Source organism: Zea mays, chromosome 4 (genome assembly GCF_902167145.1).
Source record: "Zea mays cultivar B73 chromosome 4, Zm-B73-REFERENCE-NAM-5.0, whole genome shotgun sequence".
NCBI lineage: Eukaryota > Viridiplantae > Streptophyta > Magnoliopsida > Poales > Poaceae > Zea > Zea mays.
Genome location: NC_050099.1, coordinates 146,085,284 through 146,110,410, shown reverse-complemented (window position 1 = coordinate 146,110,410; position 25,127 = coordinate 146,085,284). Strand labels below are relative to the sequence as shown.

At 46.4% G+C, this 25,127-nt stretch overlaps 1 protein-coding gene across 1 annotated transcript; it reads right to left on the bottom strand.

Annotated features, from left to right (window-relative positions):
- Positions 1–23,974: 23,974 nt before the first annotated feature.
- Positions 23,975–24,611, bottom strand: LOC118476957 (uncharacterized). Its single transcript, XM_035967354.1, has 2 exons — positions 24,493–24,611; positions 23,975–24,365 (listed from the first exon to the last, which is right to left on the bottom strand). Exons 1-2 carry the CDS (start codon positions 24,528–24,530, stop codon positions 24,038–24,040), a joined length of 366 nt encoding a protein of 121 aa, XP_035823247.1. The 5' UTR covers positions 24,531–24,611; the 3' UTR covers positions 23,975–24,037.
- Between the last annotated feature and the right edge of the window lie 516 nt (positions 24,612–25,127).

Sequence of the window (25,127 nt, the reverse complement as noted above, 5' to 3'; positions counted from 1 at the left end):
GAAAGCCAGGTTTTAACATTAACCCAAGTTATTAGCCCAATGTATCCTTTCCAAACGGAAAGAATACCACTTACCAATACCATAATCGTAATCAGAACCATCAATCTCATTGTCACCTGTACCAAAGTATCTCTGATCAAGTATCACTAATCTCTGGAGCTCCCTTGGCCGCTCATAACCGCGAGCACGGCTGATATATCAGTTTCATAACACTCTGCAGAGGTTGTGCACTTTACCCACAAGCCGTGATTCCCTCTCTGGCCCGGGCTTGCAAGACCCTTATTCACTCCCGAGGTGAATGGCCAAGGATTCACTACGAAGCCTTTACAAAGATTCCCCGGGGCTGTAGCCACCCGTTAGGTTTCCTAAATGTACCGCACTCCTCCCCAAGGGACAAATCAACCTTGGCAGAGCGAGCCGCATACACCGAGCCCCATTGACGGCACGACGGCGAAGCGAACTACACCCCGGATCCTCTAATTATTCAGCTAAGGGCACCCCATTCCACCCTCATGGTTGCACTGTTTTCCCGGGCGGTCATCCATTGAACAGGTCCTTACGGAGAGGCACTCGAGAAACCGCTCGAGTCCCCTTAAATGCCACAAGTATAATCATAAATAAGAACGGGAAAACAGCGTATCATAGATAACCACATCATGTTCATTGATTAAAGTTGAGCAATAGCATCAAACTAAGCAGTAATAATCCGACCCAAATAGGTAAACAAGGACATGGATAACAAAAAGCTAGTCAATCCTTAGGTATAAATGTGTGATGCGGGAGGTGAATTAAAGAATGATTAGGACAGAGATAGGTCAAAGGACACTTGCCTCCACCAACCGACTGCTGCTCAGGGGCTTCTCCTGCGAATTCCTCGGGCTCTTCGACCGGATCGTTCTCTATGCGAGCGCAAACATACATACATCCATCCACATATTTAATACAAAAGAACAGTACACCATACAAGGGAACAAATAAAGCGAATATGCATCAAGTATGACATTTGACATTGCATTTGTTATGGTTAGAAAGAAACGGGAAAAGGGTCTCGCAGGGGGGTTAAAGTTTATGCACTAATGATTAGTTAAATTATGCACTCTAGTTTCAATAGGTTCCTAACAAAAGAATTCTGTTATATGCACTAGTGGGAACCTAATCATTTTAAGTTGATTAACATTGCACGGGATAAACAATTAACTAAATGAATCAACTAGCGCAACGAAATTCTAAATTAAACTTCTCATTTCCATAGCATGAACCATGATTAGTCTACCCAAAATAAGGTAATTATGATCACAGAAAGTAAATAAAATAAAATAAAAAAAATAAAAAAAACAGGGGGGGGCGGTTGAACCGGCCCTAGGGCGGTTGAACCGGCCGGCTGGGCGAGCGGCTGGGCCGGCCAGGGGCGCGGCCGAACCAGCGGGCAGGGGGCGGCTGGCGAGCGGCCAGGGGCCAGGGGCGGCCGAGGGCGCGGCCAGGGCGGGCCGGGGGCGCGGCTGGGCGCGGCCGGGGGCGCGGCTGGGCGCGGCCGGGGCCGGCCAGGGCGCGGCCGAGGCTGGCCAGGCGCGGCTGGGGCCAGGGCGCGGCCGGCGGCTGGGCTGGGGGCGGCCAGGGGCGCGGCCAGGGGTGGCCGGGCGGCTGGGCTGCCAAGGGGAGGGAGGAGGGGAGAGGGGAGAGGGAGGGAGGAGAGGGAAAGGGGGGGCTCACCGGCGATGGGCGGCCGACGGCGAGGGCGGCGGCCGAGCAGGGGGCGGCGGCGGTTAGGGCAGAGGGGTAGGGGCGGCGGCTTAGGGAGAGAGAGGGAAAATGAGAGGGAGAGAGAGAGGGAGAGGGAATTGGGGAAAAAAAGGGGAGGTGGGGGGGCGGCTGGGCCTGCCAAGGCCCAAGAGGGGGGGCGCGCAGGGGGCTTGGGCCGGCCAAGGGGCGGCTGGGCCGGCCAAGGAGCCCATGGCGCGGGAGAGAGGGAAAGGGGAAGAGGGAGAGAGAAAGAAAGAGAAAGAAAAAGAAAAGATTATTTCCCTGTTTTCGAAATCCGATCTTCCTAGATGAATGCATTTGCACTTTCAAACAATCAAAGAATGCATAGCTCGGCATGGTGCATCAAACAACATAAAGTATTTTTTTAGAGTTTTTCTTTACACGGGAATTCCAAACCGAATCCCGCTAGCTTTGGAAAAAGTCAAGGTCTAGCGAGGGCAAAAAGAAAAAGAAAAGGTAACGCCCGAATTTGGCGAGTAAAGAAAAGAAAAAATTCAACTGCAAAATTCGGGGCGTTACAAACCTATCCCCCTTAAAAGAATCTCGCCCTCGAGATTCAGGGCTGGCTAGCAAAGAGCTCTGGGTACTTGGCCACTAGATCATCTTCACGCTCCCAGGTTGCTTCTTCCTCAGAGTGGTGATTCCATCTGACTTTGCACATTCTGATGGTCTTCCTTCGGGTGACTCTGTTTGCAATCTCAAGGATCTGAGCTGGCTTCTCAACATAGGTCAAGTCCTCCTGGACCTCAAGACCTTCCACTGGCAACTGCTCTTCTGGCACACGCAAGCACTTCTTCAACTGAGACACATGAAAGACATCATGCACAGCAGACAAATTCTCTGGCAGGTTGAGCTGATAAGCCACTTCTGCACGCTTTGAGAGGATCTGGTACGGACCAATGTAGCGGGGTGCTAGCTTGCCTTTCACTCCGAATCTTCTGACTCCTCTGATCGGTGACACTTTCAGATAGACAAAGTCTCCGACTTCAAAACTCAGCTCTCTTCTTCTTGTGTCTGCATAGCTTCGCTGCCTCGATTGCGCTATCTTCAGATTCTCTCGGACCATCTTGATGTTCTCTTCGGCTTCAAGCAGAATGTCTGGCCCAAACACTTGCTTCTCTCCAGGCTGATCCCATTGCAACGGAGTTCTACAACTCCTTCCATAAAGCGCCTGAAACGGTGACATCTTCAAACTGGCCTGGTAACTGTTGTTATAGGAAAACTCTCCATAAGGCAATCGCTTGTCCCATCCGGACTGATCTTGCAACGCACAGGCTCTCAACATATCTTCGAGAATTTGATTGGTCCTTTCAGTCTGGCCATCTGTCTGCGGGTGATAAGCTGAACTGAAATTCAGATGTGTGCCCAAGGCTTCATGCAACTGCTGCCAGAAATGAGAGGTGAACTGCGTTCCTCTGTCTGACACTATCTTCTTTGGCACACCATGAAGACAAACGATCCGAGACATATACAACTCTGCCAATACTGCACTGTTGTAGCTGGTCTTGACAGGTATGAAGTGGGCTGACTTGGTCAAACGGTCCACCACTACCCAAATAGAATCGTAGCCGGCTCGAGTGCGAGGCAATCCGACTATGAAATCCATACCAATTTCATCCCATTTCCACTGAGGGATCTGCAACGGTTGCAACAATCCAGCTGGTCTCTGGTGCTCTGCCTTAATTCTTCGACAACTATCGCACTTAGCCACATGCTCTGCGATTTCCCTCTTCATTCCGTACCACCAGAATTTCTTCTTCAGATCTTGATACATCTTCTCACTACCAGGGTGAATCGAATAGGCTGTCTCATGAGCTTCCTTGAGGATCAACTCTCGAATAGACTGGACATTGGGAACACATAAGCGGTCTTTGAACCATATCACGCCTTCAGCATCTTCTCGAAAATCTTTGCCTCTGCCATCTAGAATCAATCGCCGAATCTCACTGATCTTTTCATCATTCTTCTGCGCTTCTTTGATTTCTCGCTCCAAGGTAGGTTCCAATTCAACTGTGACTCCTCGCGAATTGTTCAGAAACCCGAGACTCAACCTGTCGAACTCCTTGGCCAACTCATAAGGCATCGGGCGAGCGACCATCAGATTGACTTGACTCTTTCTGCTCAAAGCATCTGCCACTACGTTTGCTTTGCCTGGATGGTAATGAATCTCCAACTCATAGTCTTTGATCAGCTCTAACCATCTTCGTTGCCTCATGTTCAGCTCTGTCTGAGTGAATATGTACTTCAGACTCTTGTGATCTGTGTAAACATCGCATTTCTGTCCATACAGATAGTGCCTCCATGTCTTCAGTGCGTGAACCACTGCTGCCAACTCTAGATCATGGATTGGGTAGTTCTTCTCATGAACCTTCAGCTGTCGGGACGAGTAAGCCACAACTCTTCCCTCTTGCATCAACACGCATCCCAAACCTGTGTAACAAGCATCACAATACACCGAGAAGGGCTTGTGCACATCAGGCAAGATTAGGACAGGCGATGTAGTCAACTTCTCTTTCAGCGCTTCAAAGGCCTCTTGACATTTCTGGGTCCATTTGAACTCAACCTTGTTGCCTAGCAACGCTATCATTGGCTTCGCAATCTTCGAAACCCTTCAATGAATCGCCGATAGTATCCGGCCATTCCAATGAAGCTCTTGATTCCTCGAGCATCCGTTGGCGCTTTCCAGTTCAGAATGTCTGCCACTTTCTTCGGATCCACAGCCAATCCTTCCTTGTTGATTATGTGACCCAAGAACAGGACTTCGCTGATCCAGAACTCACACTTGCTCAACTTTGCGTACAACTGGTGCTCTCGCAATCTCTGCAATACCATCCTCAAATGATCTGCGTGCTCTTCTTCGCTTTGGGAATAAATCAGAATGTCATCAATGAATACCACCACAAACTTATCAAGGTAATCCATGAATACACTGTTCATCAGATTCATGAAGAACGCTGGTGCATTGGTCAAACCAAAAGACATCACTGTGAACTCATACAAACCATACTTGGTAATGAATGCCGTCTTCGGAATGTCCGAAGGTCGGATCCTGAGCTGATGATAACCTGACCTCAGATCAATCTTGGAGAACACACTGGCTCCTCTCAACTGGTCGAACAGATCTTCTATTCTGGGCAAGGGATACTTGTTCTTGATCGTGACCTCATTCAAAGCTCGATAATCGATGCACATCCTCTTGGTGCCATCTTTCTTTTCCACAAATAAGACAGGGGCGGCCCAAGGCGAGGTGCTTGGCCGGGTGTAACCTTTCTCTGACAGCTCATCAATCTGCTTCTTAAGCTCAACCAACTCTGGTCCGGATATTCTGTAAGCTCTCTTAAAGATGGGGGCGGTTCCAGGAAGAAGCTCTATGGCAAACTCAACTTTCCGCTCTGGTGGCATACCCGGTAAATCCTTTGGAAACACATCTGGGAATTCAGACACAACCTTGATACTCTCAATTGGATCTGCTTCACTGCTATCGACAGCCATCTGATAACAACTTCCTTTCTTCGGCTCAGGTGGGACTAACTCGGTCACCACTTCCTTTCCTAGTGGGGACACCAACTTGATTGTCCTTTTATCACAACTGATAACTGCCTGATACTTATCTAACCAATTCATCCCTAGGATGACATCTATTCCCTGAGTACCCATTACTATAAGGTTGGCGGGAAACGCTATCCCCCTTATTTCCACACTTATATTTAAACAAATGCTATCAGCTTGAATTCTACCACCAGCTGAGTCAATTTGAATGGGGGTTGACATGGTAGTAGTTGGAAGATTATGTGCTTCTACCCATGATGTAGTAATGAAAGAATGCGTTGCTCCAGTATCAAATAACACTTCTGCAATATGGGAGTCGACTGGGAACATACCTACTATCATGCCGGGGGTCTCCTGAACTGCTTCAGCCTCCAAGTGATTCAATCTTCCATGATTATAGCGCTGTTGAGGGCGGTTGCCTGCTCCAGGCTGAGACACATTCTGCTTTGCTGGGGCATTGGGGCCTGACTGCTGCTGGGCTGCCTTCTTCGGACATTGCATCACCCAATGGCCCTGCTCTCCACAGTGGAAACATGCCCTGTTTCCAACCTGAGCTGGTGCTGCCTGACTGTTCTGCTGGTTTGCTGGGGCAGGAAGACGGGGTGCTTGCTGATTCTGCCTTTGAAACTGACCTCCTGACTGATTGCTCTGACGGTTCTGGTACTGATGCTGAGGATACTGCCTTTGGAACTGCTGATGCTGCTGACGCTGCTGAGGTGGACGCTGGTTCTGCCTGAACTGCTGAGGTTGATTGCCTGAAAAACGAGGGCGGCTGCTGCTTCCAGGCTGGGGTCCACTGATCTTGCGCTTACGATCTTCCATCTCCTTACGCTTCCTTTCTGTCATGATCGCTCTATCAATCAGGTGCTGGAATGTCGGGAAGGTGTGATTCATCAGTTGATACTGCAGGGGGTCGACCAAGCCTCTCAGAAAACGGTATTGTCGCTTGGCGTCAGTGTTGACATCCTCAGGAGCATAGCGAGACAATTGCAGAAACCTGTCTCGATACTCACTGACAGATGATGACCCTTGCTTAAGGGCCAGGAACTCCTCCTTCTTCACTGTCATCAGACCTGCAGGCACGTGGTACTGACGAAAGCTACCTCTGAATTCTTCCCAGGTGATGGTGTCGGGGTTGGCATGGGTGGCGAGGTAAGACTCCCACCATGATTGGGCTGCTCCTCTCAACAGACGGGGACCATACAAGACTTTCTCCCTGTCATCACACTGAGCGGTATGCAACTCCCGCTCCACAGTGCGCAGCCAATCTTCAGCATCCATGGGGTCAGAAGAGTGAGCGAACGTTGGGGGATGACCTCTCATGAATTCAGCACGCTTGTCTCTAGGCATCTGAGGCATCTGAGGCTGGGGTGGTGCTTGCTGCTGTTGCTGCTGCTGCTGCTGCTGAATGGCGGCCAGAGTCTGACCGATGGCCTGAACTGCCTGAGTCTGCATCAGAAACATCTGCTCGATCGACATCGGGGGCGGGGGTGGCAGCTGCTGCTGCTGGGGCGCCTCATCTTGTTGACCGGCTTGCTCCTGCTGAGCACGCCTTCCTCCTCTGCGCCTGTTCTCTGACATCTGCAGAATGCAACCACACATCAGAACTGATCTGGCAAATCTTGCAGCATAAGAAAAGAGTATAGAATTCTTCAACAGCACTGAGCAGGTGAGCATCTTCACTGATCTCCAACACAGACCACACAGCTTCTCAGATCAAGAGGAAAGTGGAATAAAAGGTTTCCCAACTATATAACTAACTCCATTAACATAATATGTAAACCAAAATGCAGGGGATACCCACACTCTGGTGACAATCATTACAAAGATCCAAACCAAACATAGTTCATCATGACAAACATAAATGCACAGGATATAGCAAACTACCCTGTCTAACTAAGACTAACTAAGACCGAGATTAACGCTAAGACTGAAGCTTCTATGCATATATTTCGTATTAATTACAAGATCCAACTCTAGCGATCTATGGTTCTAGATTTATCTTGGTCTTGCAGTCGGGATTGCCATAAGGCTGGTGTCCACGCTGAGGTGAGCGGTACGGGTGCTGAGTCCCGACGGGAGCGGGGGAACCACCATCCAGATGACGACGTTCCGCGCGCTCAGCCCGCAGCAGGGCGATCTCAGCACGAGCCCTACTCAGCTCGTCTAATGCATGGTCCAGCTCCGTGTTTAGCACGGCGGCTAGGTTGACTGTGCTGCTCAACCTAGGATTGCCCTCACCGACAGGTGAGACAATCACGCCTCCTGTGCTGCCAGATGGACGGCGGGGGTAATACTTCAGGTCAAGACCGTCAGCTGCCCCACCGAAAACCGAGCAGTAGTGCGAAAGCGCACGCCGTGCAGCATCTTACATGGCTGCCTCAGCTGAGTCCCGTTCAGAGATAGAATAGTGCTCTGAGCAGGCCTCTGCACCCTGGAGACTGTCCTCCGGGCAGCGCACCAAGCAAGTCGCCTCCCAGCGGTCCGGGTAGACCCCGCGACTATGCTGGTAGACCACACATCGATACTCGACGGACCAAGTATGCCGGTCAAATGCCCGACGTAGCAGGGTGTCGAGCGCATCGTGGAAGTGACACCCGCAAGCAGCGTCGCGAGTGATGGGTCGAGCAACCCATCCTTCCGGCTCAGGGTTAGCAGAGAAGTCGGTGTCGTGGCTCGAGCTGTCGTCGCCATCTCCGTCGTCTGGGTCTCCTCCAGCAGCTACTCCAGAAGCTGGGGCGCCCAGTGGTGGTGCAGGGGGCGCCTCCAGAGGAAGCACAGGAGAGCAGCTCCTCACAGACTCTATCTCCTGGTGGAGCGAGAAAGAAGAGCCCTGCTGCTCCTGTCGTCGACGTTCCTGCTCCTCACGCAGGCGGTGGTGTAGTCTCTCCAAGTGGCTGGACTGTCCGGCCACGGGACGGCGAAGCGGACGCTCAGCAAGGCGGGAGGGTAAGAAGGGGATGATGGACTTTCGTGCAGTGTGTCTAAGTCGAGCCATCTACAAAAGACATCGCAAGCAAAAGGGTGAGAACAGAATTAATATGACCAGCAAGTAATAAGTAAATGAAGGATCAGAATGAAACACAATTTTTTTAGCAAGGTATAATATATAGTAGAACATAGGTTTGGTCGGTAGGACCAACTTTTGAAGAGATATCAAAGTCAAGGTAGGGACAGAGGTCTATAATCCTTAGAACGACCATTCTACTCTAGGTTAGCGGTCCTACAGTCAGCCTGGCTCTGATACCACTTATGTCACACCCGGTTTTAGAAGGCAAACCGAATGCGAACCATGTACGTGCCAGGATCAGTTATTCACGTACACAGCAGTTACATAATATGGACATCATCACACAGTGCTCAAAATAGTATTAATAAGGGAAATAGTCGATTACATCATACGTCTGAGACGTCCATATAGTTCTTACAATAAATCAAAGTGCGGAAAAGAAACGTAGATAACGCGGCCTTCACAGGCAGCCGACTGGGGGGTTGCCGCTAACCCACACCTAGAACTCGTCGTAGTCTTGGAACTCCTGGAAGTCTCCTTCCACAGCTTCATCTTCGCCTGAGCAGTGGTTGCAATGCTGACAACCTGGGGGGGGGTTTGGTGTGTAGAGCAAGGGTGAGTACACATCAACATACTCAGCAAGTATCCTGTTTGGCTGTAGTGGACTAGCTTTATGTGGGGATAAGTCAAGCAGTTGCTTTTAGTTGGTCAGGTTATTACTTACTAGTAGAAAGCCAGGTTTTAACATTAACCCAAGTTATTAGCCCAATGTATCCTTTCCAAACGGAAAGAATACCACTTACCAATACCATAATCGTAATCAGAACCATCAATCTCATTGTCACCTGTACCAAAGTATCTCTGATCAAGTATCACTAATCTCTGGAGCTCCCTTGGCCGCTCATAACCGCGAGCACGGCTGATATATCAGTTTCATAACACTCTGCAGAGGTTGTGCACTTTACCCACAAGCCGTGATTCCCTCTCTGGCCCGGGCTTGCAAGACCCTTATCCACTCCCGAGGTGAATGGCCAAGGATTCACTACGAAGCCTTTACAAAGATTCCCCGGGGCTGTAGCCACCCATTAGGTTTCCTAAATGTACCGCACTCCTCCCCAAGGGACAAATCAACCTTGGCAGAGCGAGCCGCATACACCGAGCCCCATTGACGGCACGACGGCGAAGCGAACTACACCCCGGATCCTCTAATTATTCAGCTAAGGGCACCCCATTCCACCCTCATGGTTGCACTGTTTTCCCGGGCGGTCATCCATTGAACAGGTCCTTACGGAGAGGCACTCGAGAAACCGCTCGAGTCCCCTTAAATGCCACAAGTATAATCATAAATAAGAACGGGAAAACAGCGTATCATAGATAACCACATCATGTTCATTGATTAAAGTTGAGCAATAGCATCAAACTAAGCAGTAATAATCCGACCCAAATAGGTAAACAAGGACATGGATAACAAAAAGCTAGTCAATCCTTAGGTATAAATGTGTGATGCGGGAGGTGAATTAAAGAATGATTAGGACAGAGATAGGTCAAAGGACACTTGCCTCCACCAACCGACTGCTGCTCAGGGGCTTCTCCTGCGAATTCCTCGGGCTCTTCGACCGGATCGTTCTCTATGCGAGCGCAAACATACATACATCCATCCACATATTTAATACAAAAGAACAGTACACCATACAAGGGAACAAATAAAGCGAATATGCATCAAGTATGACATTTGACATTGCATTTGTTATGGTTAGAAAGAAACGGGAAAAGGGTCTCGCAGGGGGGTTAAAGTTTATGCACTAATGATTAGTTAAATTATGCACTCTAGTTTCAATAGGTTCCTAACAAAAGAATTCTGTTATATGCACTAGTGGGAACCTAATCATTTTAAGTTGATTAACATTGCACGGGATAAACAATTAACTAAATGAATCAACTAGCGCAACGAAATTCTAAATTAAACTTCTCATTTCCATAGCATGAACCATGATTAGTCTACCCAAAATAAGGTAATTATGATCACAGAAAGTAAATAAAATAAAATAAAAAAAAATAAAAAACAGGGGGGGCGGTTGAACCGGCCCTAGGGCGGTTGAACCGGCCGGCTGGGCGAGCGGCTGGGCCGGCCAGGGGCGCGGCCGAACCAGCGGGCAGGGGGCGGCTGGCGGGCGGCCAGGGGCCAGGGGCGGCCGAGGGCGCGGCCAGGGCGGGCCGGGGGCGCGGCTGGGCGCGGCCGGGGCCGGCCAGGGCGCGGCCGAGGCTGGCCAGGCGCGGCTGGGGCCAGGGCGCGGCCGGCGGCTGGGCTGGGGGCGGCCAGGGGCGCGGCCAGGGGTGGCCGGGCGGCTGGGCTGCCAAGGGGAGGGAGGAGGGGAGAGGGGAGAGGGAGGGAGGAGAGGGAAAGGGGGGGGCTCACCGGCGATGGGCGGCCGACGGCGAGGGCGGCGGCCGAGCAGGGGGCGGCGGCGGTTAGGGCAGAGGGGTAGGGGCGGCGGCTTAGGGAGAGAGAGGGAAAATGAGAGGGAGAGAGAGAGGGAGAGGGAATTGGGGAAAAAAAGGGGAGGTGGGGGCGGCTGGGCCTGCCAAGGCCCAAGAGGGGGGGCGCGCAGGGGGCTTGGGCCGGCCAAGGGGCGGCTGGGCCGGCCAAGGAGCCCATGGCGCGGGAGAGAGGGAAAGGGGAAGAGGGAGAGAGAAAGAAAGAGAAAGAAAAAGAAAAGATTATTTCCCTGTTTTCGAAATCCGATCTTCCTAGATGAATGCATTTGCACTTTCAAACAATCAAAGAATGCATAGCTCGACATGGTGCATCAAACAACATAAAGTATTTTTTAGAGTTTTTCTTTACACGGGAATTCCAAACCGAATCCCGCTAGCTTTGGAAAAAGTCAAGGTCTAGCGAGGGCAAAAAGAAAAAGAAAAGGTAACGCCCGAATTTGGCGAGTAAAGAAAAGAAAAAATTCAACTGCAAAATTCGGGGCGTTACAAAAGACCCCGCCTGTCAGTGAATGTTGCTATTCTAGCAAAGGGAAGGTGTTTTTTCGGACCTTCGGCTTAAAGCCTTCGTCCATGTCGCAATCTAAATTTATTATTTTAACAAATTAATATTGCGAGGGGCTACTGTTGGGGGCCTTCGGCTTCCGAAGGTCCTCAAAAACATGATTTAACAGTGTTTCTGGAGTATAATGTGTGAACAGGTATCTTCGGACTCGAGTCGATATCACAGTAGGAGAAGCCCAAAATAATACGAAGGTTGATACAGCGCCGAAGATGTGAGCGGGAAAGCTTCGGCGTGGTAGCAGAAAAGGAAACCGACTTAAAGATGAAAAGGCTATTCAGACCTCGGTGGATTAATATAGAATTACTACCAAATGTAAAGGGCATGAATGTAATCTTATATGGGCTGTGTCCCGTGCCTATAAATAGGTGAACAGTACCCCCGTACTGTTCACGGGGACTTGACATTTGCTTTTGAGTCACACTTGTACTTTCATCTCCTTCCAAGCCGAAGGTACATTTGTAATTTGATGTCATTTCTATTTCTTCATAATACTAATGCAAAAATAAGTTGATAATAATATATAATTGTCTATGTTATCCTTTATATTTCATATGGTTCATTCTTCATCATCGTATGTTGTGATTATGAAGGTGCGCCCTTCATAACCTTCGTCCAAAAGTCATTATATCCTAAGGGAAATAATGCTTCGAAGGACGAAGGACTTTACCGTTTAACATTTTCTGTGTTGCCTTGTTCTTAACTCATAGCATTTGAGAACAAGTCCCCAACAAAAAGAAAATAGAAATTCTCTGGAAATAGAAAAAGCCAATCTAGCCCAGTTAGCCCAAGTCGGCCCAGCTTGCGCCCGCGCCCGCGTCCGCCCGTGCTGATAGGCGGACCCCGCCTGTCAGTTTGTCTCGCCCGCGTGCTCACTCCCCCTCTCCCACTCGCTGCTCTGTGGGGTGGAGCTGTCGGCACCGTTCTTTTCATACGTGCCCATTATCTCTCTCTGTCCCGCTGTCCCCACCTGTCAGTCGTCCCTAACCTCTCGCCCACGATCTCCCCGCCGTGGACGCGCCCACGTCCGCGCGTTCTCCGGCCACGTCCCTGCGCCCGCGCCCCTTTTGAGCCCCGCGCCCTGCTCGCCCACCTCCCCTCGCTCATTTGCGCCCTCTGCCAAACCCTCTCGCCCTCTCTCTCGCTCTGCCCACGCGTGCAGAGAGCTCCGCCACCGCCCGCCGTCGACCGCTGCCCGTTCTGCGGCCACCGTCGCGTCCGCGCCCCGTCCAGTGCCACAGTGAGCTTTGCCTTACCGTCAGCTGCTCGAGATACCCTTCGGTGCGCCCTCTCCCTCTCTGTCTCGTCCGGTCTGTGCTGACCGGAGCAATCTTCGCGCAGCCGGAGTCCCACTGTCGTTGCCCCATCGAATCCTTGCGCCTCCGTCGTTGCTTTGCGACTCCAGCGCTTCCCCTCAAGGTGAGCAACCCGCCCGTACCCTTAATTTAGTTATCCACGCTCTGTTGCTCGCGTGATTGCTCGCCGGAGCAATCCCGCGCTGTCATTAGCCCACCCCGCCGTGGTCAGCGCTCTCTGGTGCCCCTGCGCTAGCGTGAAGGCCATGGCTTAGTCCGCCAGACCATCCTGATCGCGCCCAGGCTAGTCCCCAAACCCCAAGAGCCCCACCGTGGCCAGCCCCCTCGTCTCCGGCGAGCTCAAGCCACCGCGCCCATGCCCGCACTTGGCCGTTAGATCTCGGACATCCGTCCGAGTTCGGACGATTTAGACTTAACCCGAGCCGATCTAATCCTAGCCCTCCGATCTAGATCTGACCGTCTCTCTCTCTTCCCCCTCACCCACGTCTCTGCCTCTAGGCCCGGCTGGTCAGCCCGCCTTGGCCCGCTGACGCCCTAGCCCCGCTTGTCAGCCACGTCCGCGCGCCCATGCCCACACCCGTGCGATCTAATCTGGGCCGCTGATCTCTGATCCGATGGCCGATGTTACCCCGTACCCCTTGGTGTGTGAGTTTTGCTTAAGAGCCCCCTGGTTTCAAGAAATCAACCCGCCGTCCTCTGTTTTAGCGCGTAGGCCCCTGGTTTGTTTTAATTAACCCCCTGTACTTTTATTTAATCACAGATTTAGCCCTAACTTCATATTTTAAACTTCAAAACTTGTTTATTTCATATCTTTTGCATATGAACTCCAAATTTAGTGGTTCAAATTGCAAAATGTTCATAAAATTATTCTCTGTTCAAATAAAATATGACCAATTGTAATCTGTATACTTTATTTTTACACTTGGAATATAGGATTAAAGTATATGTTGATTTATTCATTTAATGAAATAAATAAAAGGAGAATCCTAGGAGTTAAATTATATTTAATCTTGTGAGATTAGTGATATGCATTCATTTTTGGTTTAACCTTTAGGTCTTAATGAATTAAATAGAATTAGGTATGTAATTATGTATAACACTTAAAGGATAATCAAATTCCTAAATGAGGTTAGTTCATCTTATAATTTAATCTTTTCTTTGTTTAATTATTACTTTACCTTTTTGAGGTATGTCCCAACACTTAGAGAGTAATCAATCCCCAATTAAGATAAGTCCATTTTATAAGTTGATCTCATTCTCTTTTATTTAATACTATACCTTTTGAGATGTTTTCCAATGTTGGTGTATGTTTGATGTGATGTTCATTTTTACTTTCCAAATGTATTGAATGTATGCTCGCTTTATTTAGACAACGAGTAGCTCGTGGTTCCTGAGTGTGTTGCCGAAGATCTCTCTGAGCAACAACCTTATGAAGGCAAGTGTCCTCAGACCTAGCATGTCCTACTTTACTTTATAATTCATTGTCCCGCATTACATTACTGAAACTTAAGGATTGACTAGTCTGTATTTACCTTACCATTGTTTACCTTTTTGGGTTAATCATGGTTAGCTTATGCTATTGCTTAAACTTAATCAATGAACATGATGTGATCTTTTATGATACGATGATGTTATCCCAATGAGGTTCTTGTGATTACTTTAGGGGACTCAGGATGTTTCCTGAGTACCTCTCCGTAAGGACCTGTTTGGGGAGTGACAACCCGGGATAACAGTGCAACCATGAGGGTGGAATGGAGGGCCATTAGCTGATTAATTAGAGGAACAAGAGGAGAAGTTGGCTTCGCCGTAGGGCCGTCAATAGGGTTCGGGCATAGTACTTGCTCTGCCGAGGTTGGTTGCAAAGGTTCTTTGATTTGGTTTTGTTAGTCACCCTTCCTTTGGGGAGATGTACTGTGTTTATCAAACTGGAGAAACCTAATGGGCGACTATGACCTCTGGGGAATCTTTGTAAAGGCTACATAGTGAGACCCTACTAGGTCACCTTGGTAGTGATCAATGGGGAGGCTAGAACCCCGAGCATAATGGGAATCACGGCTTGTGGGTAAACTGTGCAACCTCTGCAGAGGGTTAGAAACTGATATATCAGCCGTGCTCACGGTTATGAGCGGCCTTGGGATCCACTTCCATTAGAAGAACTTTGGTTACTTTTATGATGATGAATAGCAATGATGATTATAAATCTGATCTCTGGTATTTCCTCTTGGAGGGAGTGCCTCTGGGTAATAACTGGGTTATTACTAAAATTTGGCTCTACTTATAGTAATAAAACTTGACCAACTAAAAGTAACTGCTTAACCTTAACTCCACATACAGCTAGTCCACTTTAGCCAAACGGGACATTTGTTGAGTACGTTGATGTGTACTCACCCTTGCTTTACAAACCACCCCACCCCAGGTTGTCCCCACTGTACTCAGTGCTCAGGAGGAGATGTTGGCAACATGGAGGACTTTGAGGAGTTCCAAGACTATGACGAGTTCTAGTTTACTTTAGTGGCAAACCCCCAGTCAGATGCCTATGTAGGCTTATCTTCTACGTTTCGTTACTCCGCACTTTGATATTTTTGTTGAACCCTATGGATATGTATTAGACTCTGTGGATGTCTCAGACATCTTGTTGTAATTAAGTACCTTACTGTTATTTAATTCGAGCATTGTGTGATCATATCCAATTATGTAATCATCGTGTACGTGAGTTCTGATCCTGGCACGTACATGGTTCGCATTCTGTTTACCTTCCAAAACTGGGTGTGACACCAAGTGCCGCCGCTGCCCCTGACCGCCTCCCCGAGCGCCGTCCCCGCCCCCAAGTGCCGCCGCTGCCCCCGACCGCCTCCCCGAGCGATACCGCTGCCCCCGACCGCCTCTCCCAAGCGCCGCCGCCGCCCCCGTCGTCCCCCGCCAACTCGACTATCGTTGCACCCGCCTTGTGCCGCCTTGTCATTGAGGTATACATCCTTGAACTATTGAATGTAAATGTGAGTGTGATTATAGTAGTTAAATATGTGTGTAGATGTTTATTTTCGTCGGTTTTTTATGGCCGATGGTAGTTAACTTTCATGTGATTAGAGTTAGTTTAATATCACATGTGATTAGAGTTAGTTTAATATCACATGTGTGGCTTGATGTTAGGTAAGTATTAATTCTATTATTATAGTAGATTTAACTTATGCTATTGAATTGTTGAATTTGATGTTATTTATTGATTAGATTTAACATATAATATTAGGATGTATGAAGGTTTCGATATCGATAAATTTGATGTTATGGTTAATAAATTTGATGTTCTGAAAATATTATTTAATTTAATGGATTTAATGTTACAAATATTGTTTATTTTCGTCGATTTTTATGGCCGACGGGAGTTAACTGTAATACGATTACAATTTATTTAATATTGTTATTTGTTAGTATGATTTCCGTCGGTTTTCGTCGATATTGGGCTTCCGAAGGCTTCCAGAAAGCGTCAACGCATCACAGGCAATGTCGAGGAACCAATCCTAACCACAAGTTTGGTGGTGACGACATGCTCCGAAAAGCTAAAAGAATGGTAAGTTTGATCTAGCTATGTCGATCACCAAATAGTACGATTGCTTATGGATGTTTTTTGTTTATACAGAAAGCTACGCGTGGCCAAAAGCCTAGTGACATTGAGGTCTACCAGGAGGGCCATAAAGGACCAGACCCTACCAACCCTGACCAACTCTGCAGCCAGACCACCACGGATCAGCTGATAAGTTTTGACCCAAAAGTACAAACGTTCAAAGTATAGAAATTCCTGCATTTGTAAGGTTGTGAATGATTTATAGGCGGCATATGGGGAGGAGATGGTTCGTCGCCATGGCCCTGACTTCGACTGGCGACATGAATCGGTGGATCCCTCGGTGGTGTACGCAAGTGGTGATGGAAAAGCGCATGGGCGGTAAGCTCTAACTTATGAAATTACATGGTTGACACTAAATTGATTATGCAGTAGTCACAATTTTTGAATCACTTATAGATATACACTCTTCAACGGATTCATTGACTCGTCGTCGGTGAGATCTTAGAGGACGGGTTCGTCTTCCTGTAGCTCGTGCTCTCATCGATCGAACGAGCAGGAGTTGGAGATTATGAGGATGCGTGAGGAGATGAGACAACAACGAGAATTTATGGAGGCTTGCAATGCATATAACCAAGCGATGTATCAAGTGAGTATACATAATCCAAACTCTAAATTATTATATTTCAATACAACATCTTCAATAGTAAGACATATGTTTAACAGTTAATGCAGCAACAGGGCATGGCACCAAATATTCCACTGCCACCACAATTGAGCCAGTTTGCATCCACACCAACTCCGGTACGTTAATCTTAGCCAATTCGGTTTATAAAATTGTCTAAACTAGCAATTCATCTAGTTAGCAAAACATGAACCGTATACTTAACTTGTTGAATATTCATTAAATAGGGATTGGGGACTCAACAGTTCAACACCCCTCCGACACATATACCTGCACCTGGAGATAGGGTACGTTTGATAACTCTCGATGAATTTATACACTTGTATACTTATTGATATTTGCATTTAACGTGTTGATATTTGCATTAAAATTGTTGATATTTGCTAACTTGCATAGGTTACGCCCGAAGCGGGTGGTAGTGGGTCTGATCCCACAGCTGGGACTGGATTTGTTGACTCCCTCTTCGTGTTCCCTCCTCCTGGTGGCGGCAGCGGTCAAAGCTCTAACCACCCAAGTGGTGGTTATCTCTAAATATGGTGTAATGTCATATTTGTTTCTTAACTCGTGCACGCTATGTTTTTCGTGAACTAAACACTTTAACTTATCTCGTTATTCCTATTTGAAATGTTTGTGTAAACACTTTAATATGTTGGTGATGTGAAGTTTGTGATGTGTGAATTGATTATCAATGTGTGTGTCTGTTCTGTGTGATGATATATATGTTATGTGTGCAATTGTGGAGAAATAATGACCTCATTTGGTGCTGGTCTTGCAGCAGCATAGATTAATCCCCATCGGCTATGGTCAAACCGACGGGAATTAACATTTAATGCACGTCGGCCCATTAACTCTCGTCGGCCACGGTGGACCGACATGGATTAATTGTTAATCCCCGTCGGTCCGTCGTGGCCGATGGGAGTTACTGGGCCGACGGGCATTAAATGTTAATTCTCGTTGGTCCGTGGTGGCCGACGAGAATTGACCATAATGTCTGTCGGCTTGTAAGTGACCGACGGGGATTACTTATTCCCGTCAGCGCCCGACGGGAATAAGGGTGTCCCTGACATCTGAGACCCGTTGGCTTAGGGCCGACGGGAATTAACCATATACCGACGGGAATTAGTAATCCCCGTCGGTTTAGAGCTTATTCCTGTCGGTTCTTAGCCGATAGGAATTAAGTGGATTCCTGTAGTGAGAGTTTAGAATGTAGAAAGTGATGGTTTCCTACTATCGCCATGATTCGACCAATTCTGTGTTCACATTGATTTTGGATGGTTTTGACTACAGAGATTCTCATAGAAGCAGACTAAAAAGCTAGTCGTTTGACAGTCTATAGCAGCTTCTGGTGGCCAGAAGCTGAAAAAACTAATTGTACGTATACACAACTTTAAGTTTGACGGTTCTTAGCATAGCATCTGGATGCATATAGGGTCCTGGCAGGGCTACAACAGTGGCAGATCCATGATATATTGAACTTGGGTATTTTCACGTTCGAAAAAAATCAATGCATAGTTCATAGTATAGAATATTACCATAAACTATTAGTCATAAAACAGTGGAACACTAGCATCAATTTGAGAAGCTTGTAAACAACTTCATGTTACCACACTTGTTTGTTCCAAAGCTTAATAGAAACCTCGACTTCCCACATTTTTCAAACCTCTCATCACCAAAGTAGTTTGATCAGGTTTACGATAGATAGTCTTACGATAAAGAGTGATTTTCTTGTGAGCTGATCGAGTGGCTAGGTGACAAACAAGTGAAAGCCTGCGAACATAAGGTTGACTTGTCCCTTGTAATTCGGTTTGATGATGAGTGACACTACAAAAAAGAACACCTCTATAGTAATGCATATATGTGTTGTTAGAACCACATATAAGCGTTCCTAATGTCTATAACAACACATAATTATGCATTGCCTATGCTGCCATTGCAAGGGTCTTTTACAACACATATACATGTGTTGGTAAATCTAATTTATATCCGTTGGTATATTGCAACAGATGTGTTTAGCATATAGCAACACTTTCATGTGTTTGTGCCATCCATTGACAGTTAATGTCTAAAGCTTGTTGCAACATTTAGATTATAAATGTGGCAACACTTATATGCTTTGCGAGGAATAAACCACCAAAAGGATATTTATAATTGATATTTTATTCAGATAGAAACAAATATGTACAACATTTTTTAGATCATCACACATGACAAATAGGCACAAATCAATATCATATTTAAAATCAATTATATAGAAATACCATCCACAACGTAATTCACCACAAAATGTGTGTCTAGAACTTATTTGCAACAAAAGCAACTATACATAGGGTTCCTATAAAGTTCTACTCATCATCGATCTTGATCTAATTAAAATGACAATAAGCGCAGTGGTCGTTCCAATCCAAACATTGTCATGCTCTAGTAGTCATGTTGGTCCCAAATTGGAAATGGATCAAAAAATAATATCAAAGGGTAAATATGATCTCAAACCTGAGTTATAAAACACATGAGTGAGTAGAAAATTTCATTTTGCATTCTAGGTGCACAAATAATTAAGAGGGTAAGTAAATGAAGAAAAGTAAGTGTACAGTGACCTGCCTAATGAACTAAAGAATTGCTTACATATCTCTAATAAACTTGAAGGACATGTTATAAGATTCTTGCCAACATCTCCAATAATCTTGAAGCCGTCGTATGGTCGTATCAATGGTTCATCATCCATAGCTATAAGACCTACACGCACATCAAATATTCTTTGCCTAACTTAAGACCTCTAGCTTTCTTATTTGTGACAGTGCCAACAATTGTCCCTAAGGAAACATTCTTTTCTTTATGTCTCCAACTCTTTGTGTACGCGAGTGCTAACCTAATACATAGGTCAAAGAGTATGAGAAATAACATAAGCATATTTTTTACAAAGCAATACAAGTGTGAGGTAGGCACACGAGCACACTAGATTGATGTATGCTCAAAAGAATATTAAAAGTAAAATTAGGTTGTAGTATGATTTACATAACAGTCAAATGACAAGATATACAACTAGCTTAGTCAAGCTATAATCCTATGTTGTAATCATTGCAATAGTGTAAATACACTAGGAAAGTGCAATCAAAAGAATATCAATTTCAGTTTTTTACAACAGTACCTCCATCCACATGCAAATCAATATTATATAACACATGAAAAATTGGGAAGTCGGCTAAAAGTAGTCTAGATACTTGGTATTTTTACTTGTTTAGAGCAACTAGAAGTTGTTACCTTGTTCATACCCTATAACAAATGATTGATTCTTAGTAATAATTAACAATGTTATGACCCTCATAGAGAAAAGTAATAACACTATAACCTTTGACACATTAGCACAATTGTTGTTGCCATCTCTATTATTTGTGTGGAACTCTTTTAGTTTGGCCTACCATTAGATCAAAATATCTAGTCAGTACTAAAGAAGCATGCTTTGGTAACATATAAATGTTCCATGCATTCAAATTGGGATCAAAATAACCTTATGTGTAATAGCAACTCTACCAGCTCATAGTAAATTCCCTTCTCTAGCCACTGTTGCCTTCATCTGATTGTGAAAATACATAGTAGCAATGAGTGACATATAGCATTTCGTGGAACTATTTTGGTTTGACATGTCATTAGATCAAGATACCTTCTCTATAGAAAAAGTTTTCTTGTAGCTTGGATGTCGATCGTTCATGAACTCATCATCATCACTTTGCTCCCTCTGTATTGAATATGGTTAGTAGGTTCACAAAAGTTTAATATGGTATGAAATTCACAAAAATGCATTACTACCATTGTGTAATTAATTGTGTCATTGTCATTCATCCTATATTCTTGACTTGGATGTTCAACATATACTCATTGTTGTTAGGAAAAAAAGAACACAAATTTGAATCAGTTATGTCAGTTATAAATTTATAGCAAACATATTTAGTAGAGATGCATACTTTGCGTTTTGACATAGTATGAACATCTGTTTGTGCTGACAAAGTATCACCTAAACATAAATGTAATAGCACATCAAGAATTAGTATGAAACATGCTAATGTAATACATTATTTGATTTTTTGGGAAAAAGTTATTTGTTGTCTTTACTTATGTTCCAATGATATTGTCTTGTGTTGCAAGTGTTGTATAGTAGCATCTTGATTGTGGACATGATTTACTATTTTTTCTATCTGAAGTATGAGAGATACTACATCTTCACTTGATGTTGCATCCAAAGAGGTTACATTTAGATTCCTTAGACGACCCAATTTTAAGCAATCCAACACTTTGTATAGATTTGGAACAAGCCCTAGGCCATGGACATGGCCAGTGTCACACCCGAAATAAAGGACAAATCCGGGTGTATCTCATATGTGCGCCAAATCAAGCTTCACACATACAATGACTCAGTGTATAGAGATGAATGTTATAATCTTTATTACATAACTAGAAGGGCTTACAAAATAAATGATAATAAATAAATCGAGCTAATAAGATAACTATCTCCACGGTGTCATCGTTGATTGGAAGACGACACCTAGATCTCATCGAACTCGTTGTAGTAGTCCTTCGGCAGTACCTGTTCTTGATCTAGTGTTATTATAGCAAGGTTGAGCTCCCATACGATCATCGCTTAGCAAGTGTGGATAAATGTGTAGTGTAAAGCTTAACAAGGACTATGGTTAAGGCTGAGCATTGCTTTTAATTAAGTTGTCATAATTTTATTAGCAATTACTAAGTATAAGTAAATATCAACTCAATTAAATACTTGATCAATATAGAAATCTCACAATGCAACGAATAACAGGTTCAATTGAATTCCATCATTTAACCATTCAAGAGTACCGAGCCGCTCATGACCGTGCGCGTTGTGTGTATGATGCCTTGGTGGGAAGTGGAAGAGTTTGAACGTGCGTGTGCCGTAGGGATGACAATTTTACCCGCCGGGTTCGGATTCGGGTATAAAATTTAACCAGCAAGTCTTGCCCGATTCTGGCCTGTGATAAAATCAGGTCGGGTACGAGTTTTATCTTTTACCCACGGGTCTCCGGCGGATATCCGAAAGCTAGTAAATCTGGTTTTTATTTTTTAGCACAATAGTCCATCAAGATTTCACCGTCCACACACGGCCCATCAATCCACCACCGCTGTAACCCTAGTGAGATCATTGTCTTTGTCTGTGAGGCACAACACTACGACATTTCCTGTTTGGCTATTCCTGTGCGACGAGGCGAGTGGCGGCCTTTCCCTGTAACCTAGCAGATCGGCGTGGTTGCCACACCCCGACTGCTGAGCAGGCATAGCCGATAAGCCACGCAGCCAAGCCATCAGAGAGTTCGGAGCCCTGTTCAGCAGACCGGCGACGGCCATCCATCGATCCCGGCTGCAGGCTGCAGCGACCGGTGAGCAGCATCCACCTTGCAGCGACCGGCAAGTAGCATACCTCAATCAAGCCCGTGTCGTGGCTATGTGTGCAAGTGCAACTGCGACGCGTCCGTCCGCTACCTGCTCCATCGATGCCCATGGGTAACCGATCCGAACCCGTTGTCGAGGGCGAGCGTGGGACTATGGGAGGACGTGGGCAACGAGGCAGGAACGGCGCCAACGGCGGCAGTTAACGTCTGCAGGGCACCATTTTGGCTTTCCAACGATCCTCGGACCTCAATGATCCACACGCGCACTACACCGCACTGCAATCATGTAATGCATGGCGGTAGGTGGTGTCCTTCGACCTGGAGAGACCCGGAACATACAAGGCGCGGATCGCGAGCAAGCGACGCATCCACGGGGTAAAATGAATCTGTACACTGCCGTTGTGCAGCTGTGGGCGGTGGGCAATGGCTATCTATTAAACATGACAACATAGCAGTGCGGTGCAGAAACGGTTATCTATTAAACCCATGTGTGCAGACACGGTTATCTATTAAACATGACCATGACAACATAACATCTCTTGAATTTGGACTCCTCACATTAAAATATGTCCAAGAGACGGTAATAATTGTTGAAAACATGTACATCTATCTATTTATAAAACATAGAGTTCATCAAACTCGATCATCTATAGACTTCTAGAGCACCGAGTTCGTAAAACTCGGTCATCATGGATTTCGAGAATATCGGGTTCGTTTTAGGAGTATCAACGTCATGAAGCTAGATCGTCTACAACTCTACATAGATTTTGGGAGTATCGAGTCCATAAGGCTCGAGCATCTAAGCACAAGCATCAGCAGTCGGCGTGTTTCCAGATCTAGCTAAACCAATATGCTCAGAAGAGAGGCAAAGACTTAATAGTGTCGCAGGCCAGCACGACATGATTTAAAGTCGGTCTGTGCTGATCCGACCCGAGAACCGTACAGTGCTTGGGCCGCGTTCTCGGCGCTAGAGATGGCAATGGGCACGTGCCCGCTGGGTATTGCTTATCCAAACCCGTGCCCGTTAGAATAAAATACGTCCGCTAAGAAACCCGTACCCGCTGTCGGGTATAGATTGTTTCCCAAACCCGTACCCGCACTGGTGGCGGGTACCCGCGGGCTACCCGTGCCCGACAACCAATAGAATATAACATGCATAAGACTGAGGCAATAATACATAAGAAACATCAACAATAAGACTGATAGAGTGGTCAATGTTAAGTGTTTCACAAATCATAACACCATTGATCACATCAGACATCAGATGTTCACAGCTAGATTAATATCCAGTTAGTGTCCACCACCCCTAGCATGGCGCCACTAGTTCACCACATTAAACATTCAAAGTTCCAAATCAACACATACAATGTGCTTACAACATAGGTGCACATCAGCAGATGTGCAAACCGCTCCCAAAAGCACATCTGTTACAAGTTCATTACAAGTTCACCATTGAGTAAAAACATGAGAACCAAAAGATCCATATCAATTGTTCATGAGAGCCAAAAGGTTCATGTCAATTGCTACTTGTACTTGACTTGTTCATTACATGTCAATAGCAACCACTTTTGCAATAAACTAGCAAAATACTAATAGCTTATTAGCACAATAAGCTAATGAAATCCTACCAGCTGCTAGCACATATGTGATGAATGATTGTTTAATGGGCAATAAGATAAAGTATATTCTTACCCCAAAGGTGTGCGCACAGATCCACGACCACGATTGACAGCAGGTGCTGGTGGAGACAAAGGTGGCCGGCGATTCTTGCCTGGTGCAGCAGGTGCAGCTTTAATATGCTTTGATTTGGAACCCGCATAGATGAGGTGCTTTGGATCTGAGGGGCCAAGCTTTCCAGCCACTCGGGATTGGGACGGAGGCGCAGGTAGTGGAAGCAGATCAGACGGAGGCGCAGCTGCCGCTATCGGTGCTGGCGAGTCCCTAGTGCCGGTGTCCTTGTGCTTGACTTCCAGATCCACGCGATGCTCATCGTCAGTCGCAGCGGCGCCAACGTCCCTTCGGGACGGTTTGATGGGTCAGTAGTCAGTACCAATACTCCTGGGAGTTAGATCTAAGTGCACTGATGTGCAACTACAAAAAACAGTTATGGACAAAGGAGGAGGAGGAGGAGGAGAAGCATCACCAGCCGTTGTCGTTGGGGGCTCCGGAGGTCACCGCCATGGCCGGAAGCTCAGAACGAGAGTGAGATGTGGGAGGCGGCAATGGATTGTGTGTGCGCGTTAGCGTTGAGCCTGTTGCGGCAGCCGCCGCAAATGGTTAGAGAGTGCTAGACTGGGCTACTGGAGGAGGCAACTAGGCAACTGGACTCTAGGGTTACTGCCTTACTGGGTTGGGCTGCATTCTTTTATATTATGCCGGGTTTTAAAAACCCGTGGGTTTGCGGGTTCGGGTGTGTAGGAAACGGGTGACGCCTAAGAGGGGTGAATTAGGACTTCTAAAACTTTCGCTAAACTAGGCCACAAATAAATCCCTAGAGCAAAACCTATGCAATTAGTCAAACTGGAATGTGCAAACTAGGTTTTGTCTAAGTGTTGCTATCTCTACCGCGATGGCTAAGTTTCAATCTACACTAAATAAGTATGTATACAAGATTGAAACTTAAATGCTTAATGTAAATGCGGAAACTTAAAGAGCAAAGTAGAGAAGCAAACTCTCGTGGATGACGCCGGTATTTTTATCGAGGTATCCGGAACTGTGCAAGGTCCCGACTAATCCTCGTTGGTGCCCCTACGCAAAGGGAAGCCCACGCGAGGGCCA

Bases quoted from the DNA above. Each gene is read 5' to 3' on its own strand.
- LOC118476957 (XM_035967354.1), bottom strand. From the start codon at position 24,530: ATGGCGGTGACCTCCGGAGCCCCCAACGACAACGGCTG. The intron at 24,366-24,492 runs GTGATGCTTCTC...ACCGTCCCGAAG, and splicing joins GCCCCCAACGACAACGGCTG to GGACGTTGGCGCCGCTGCGA.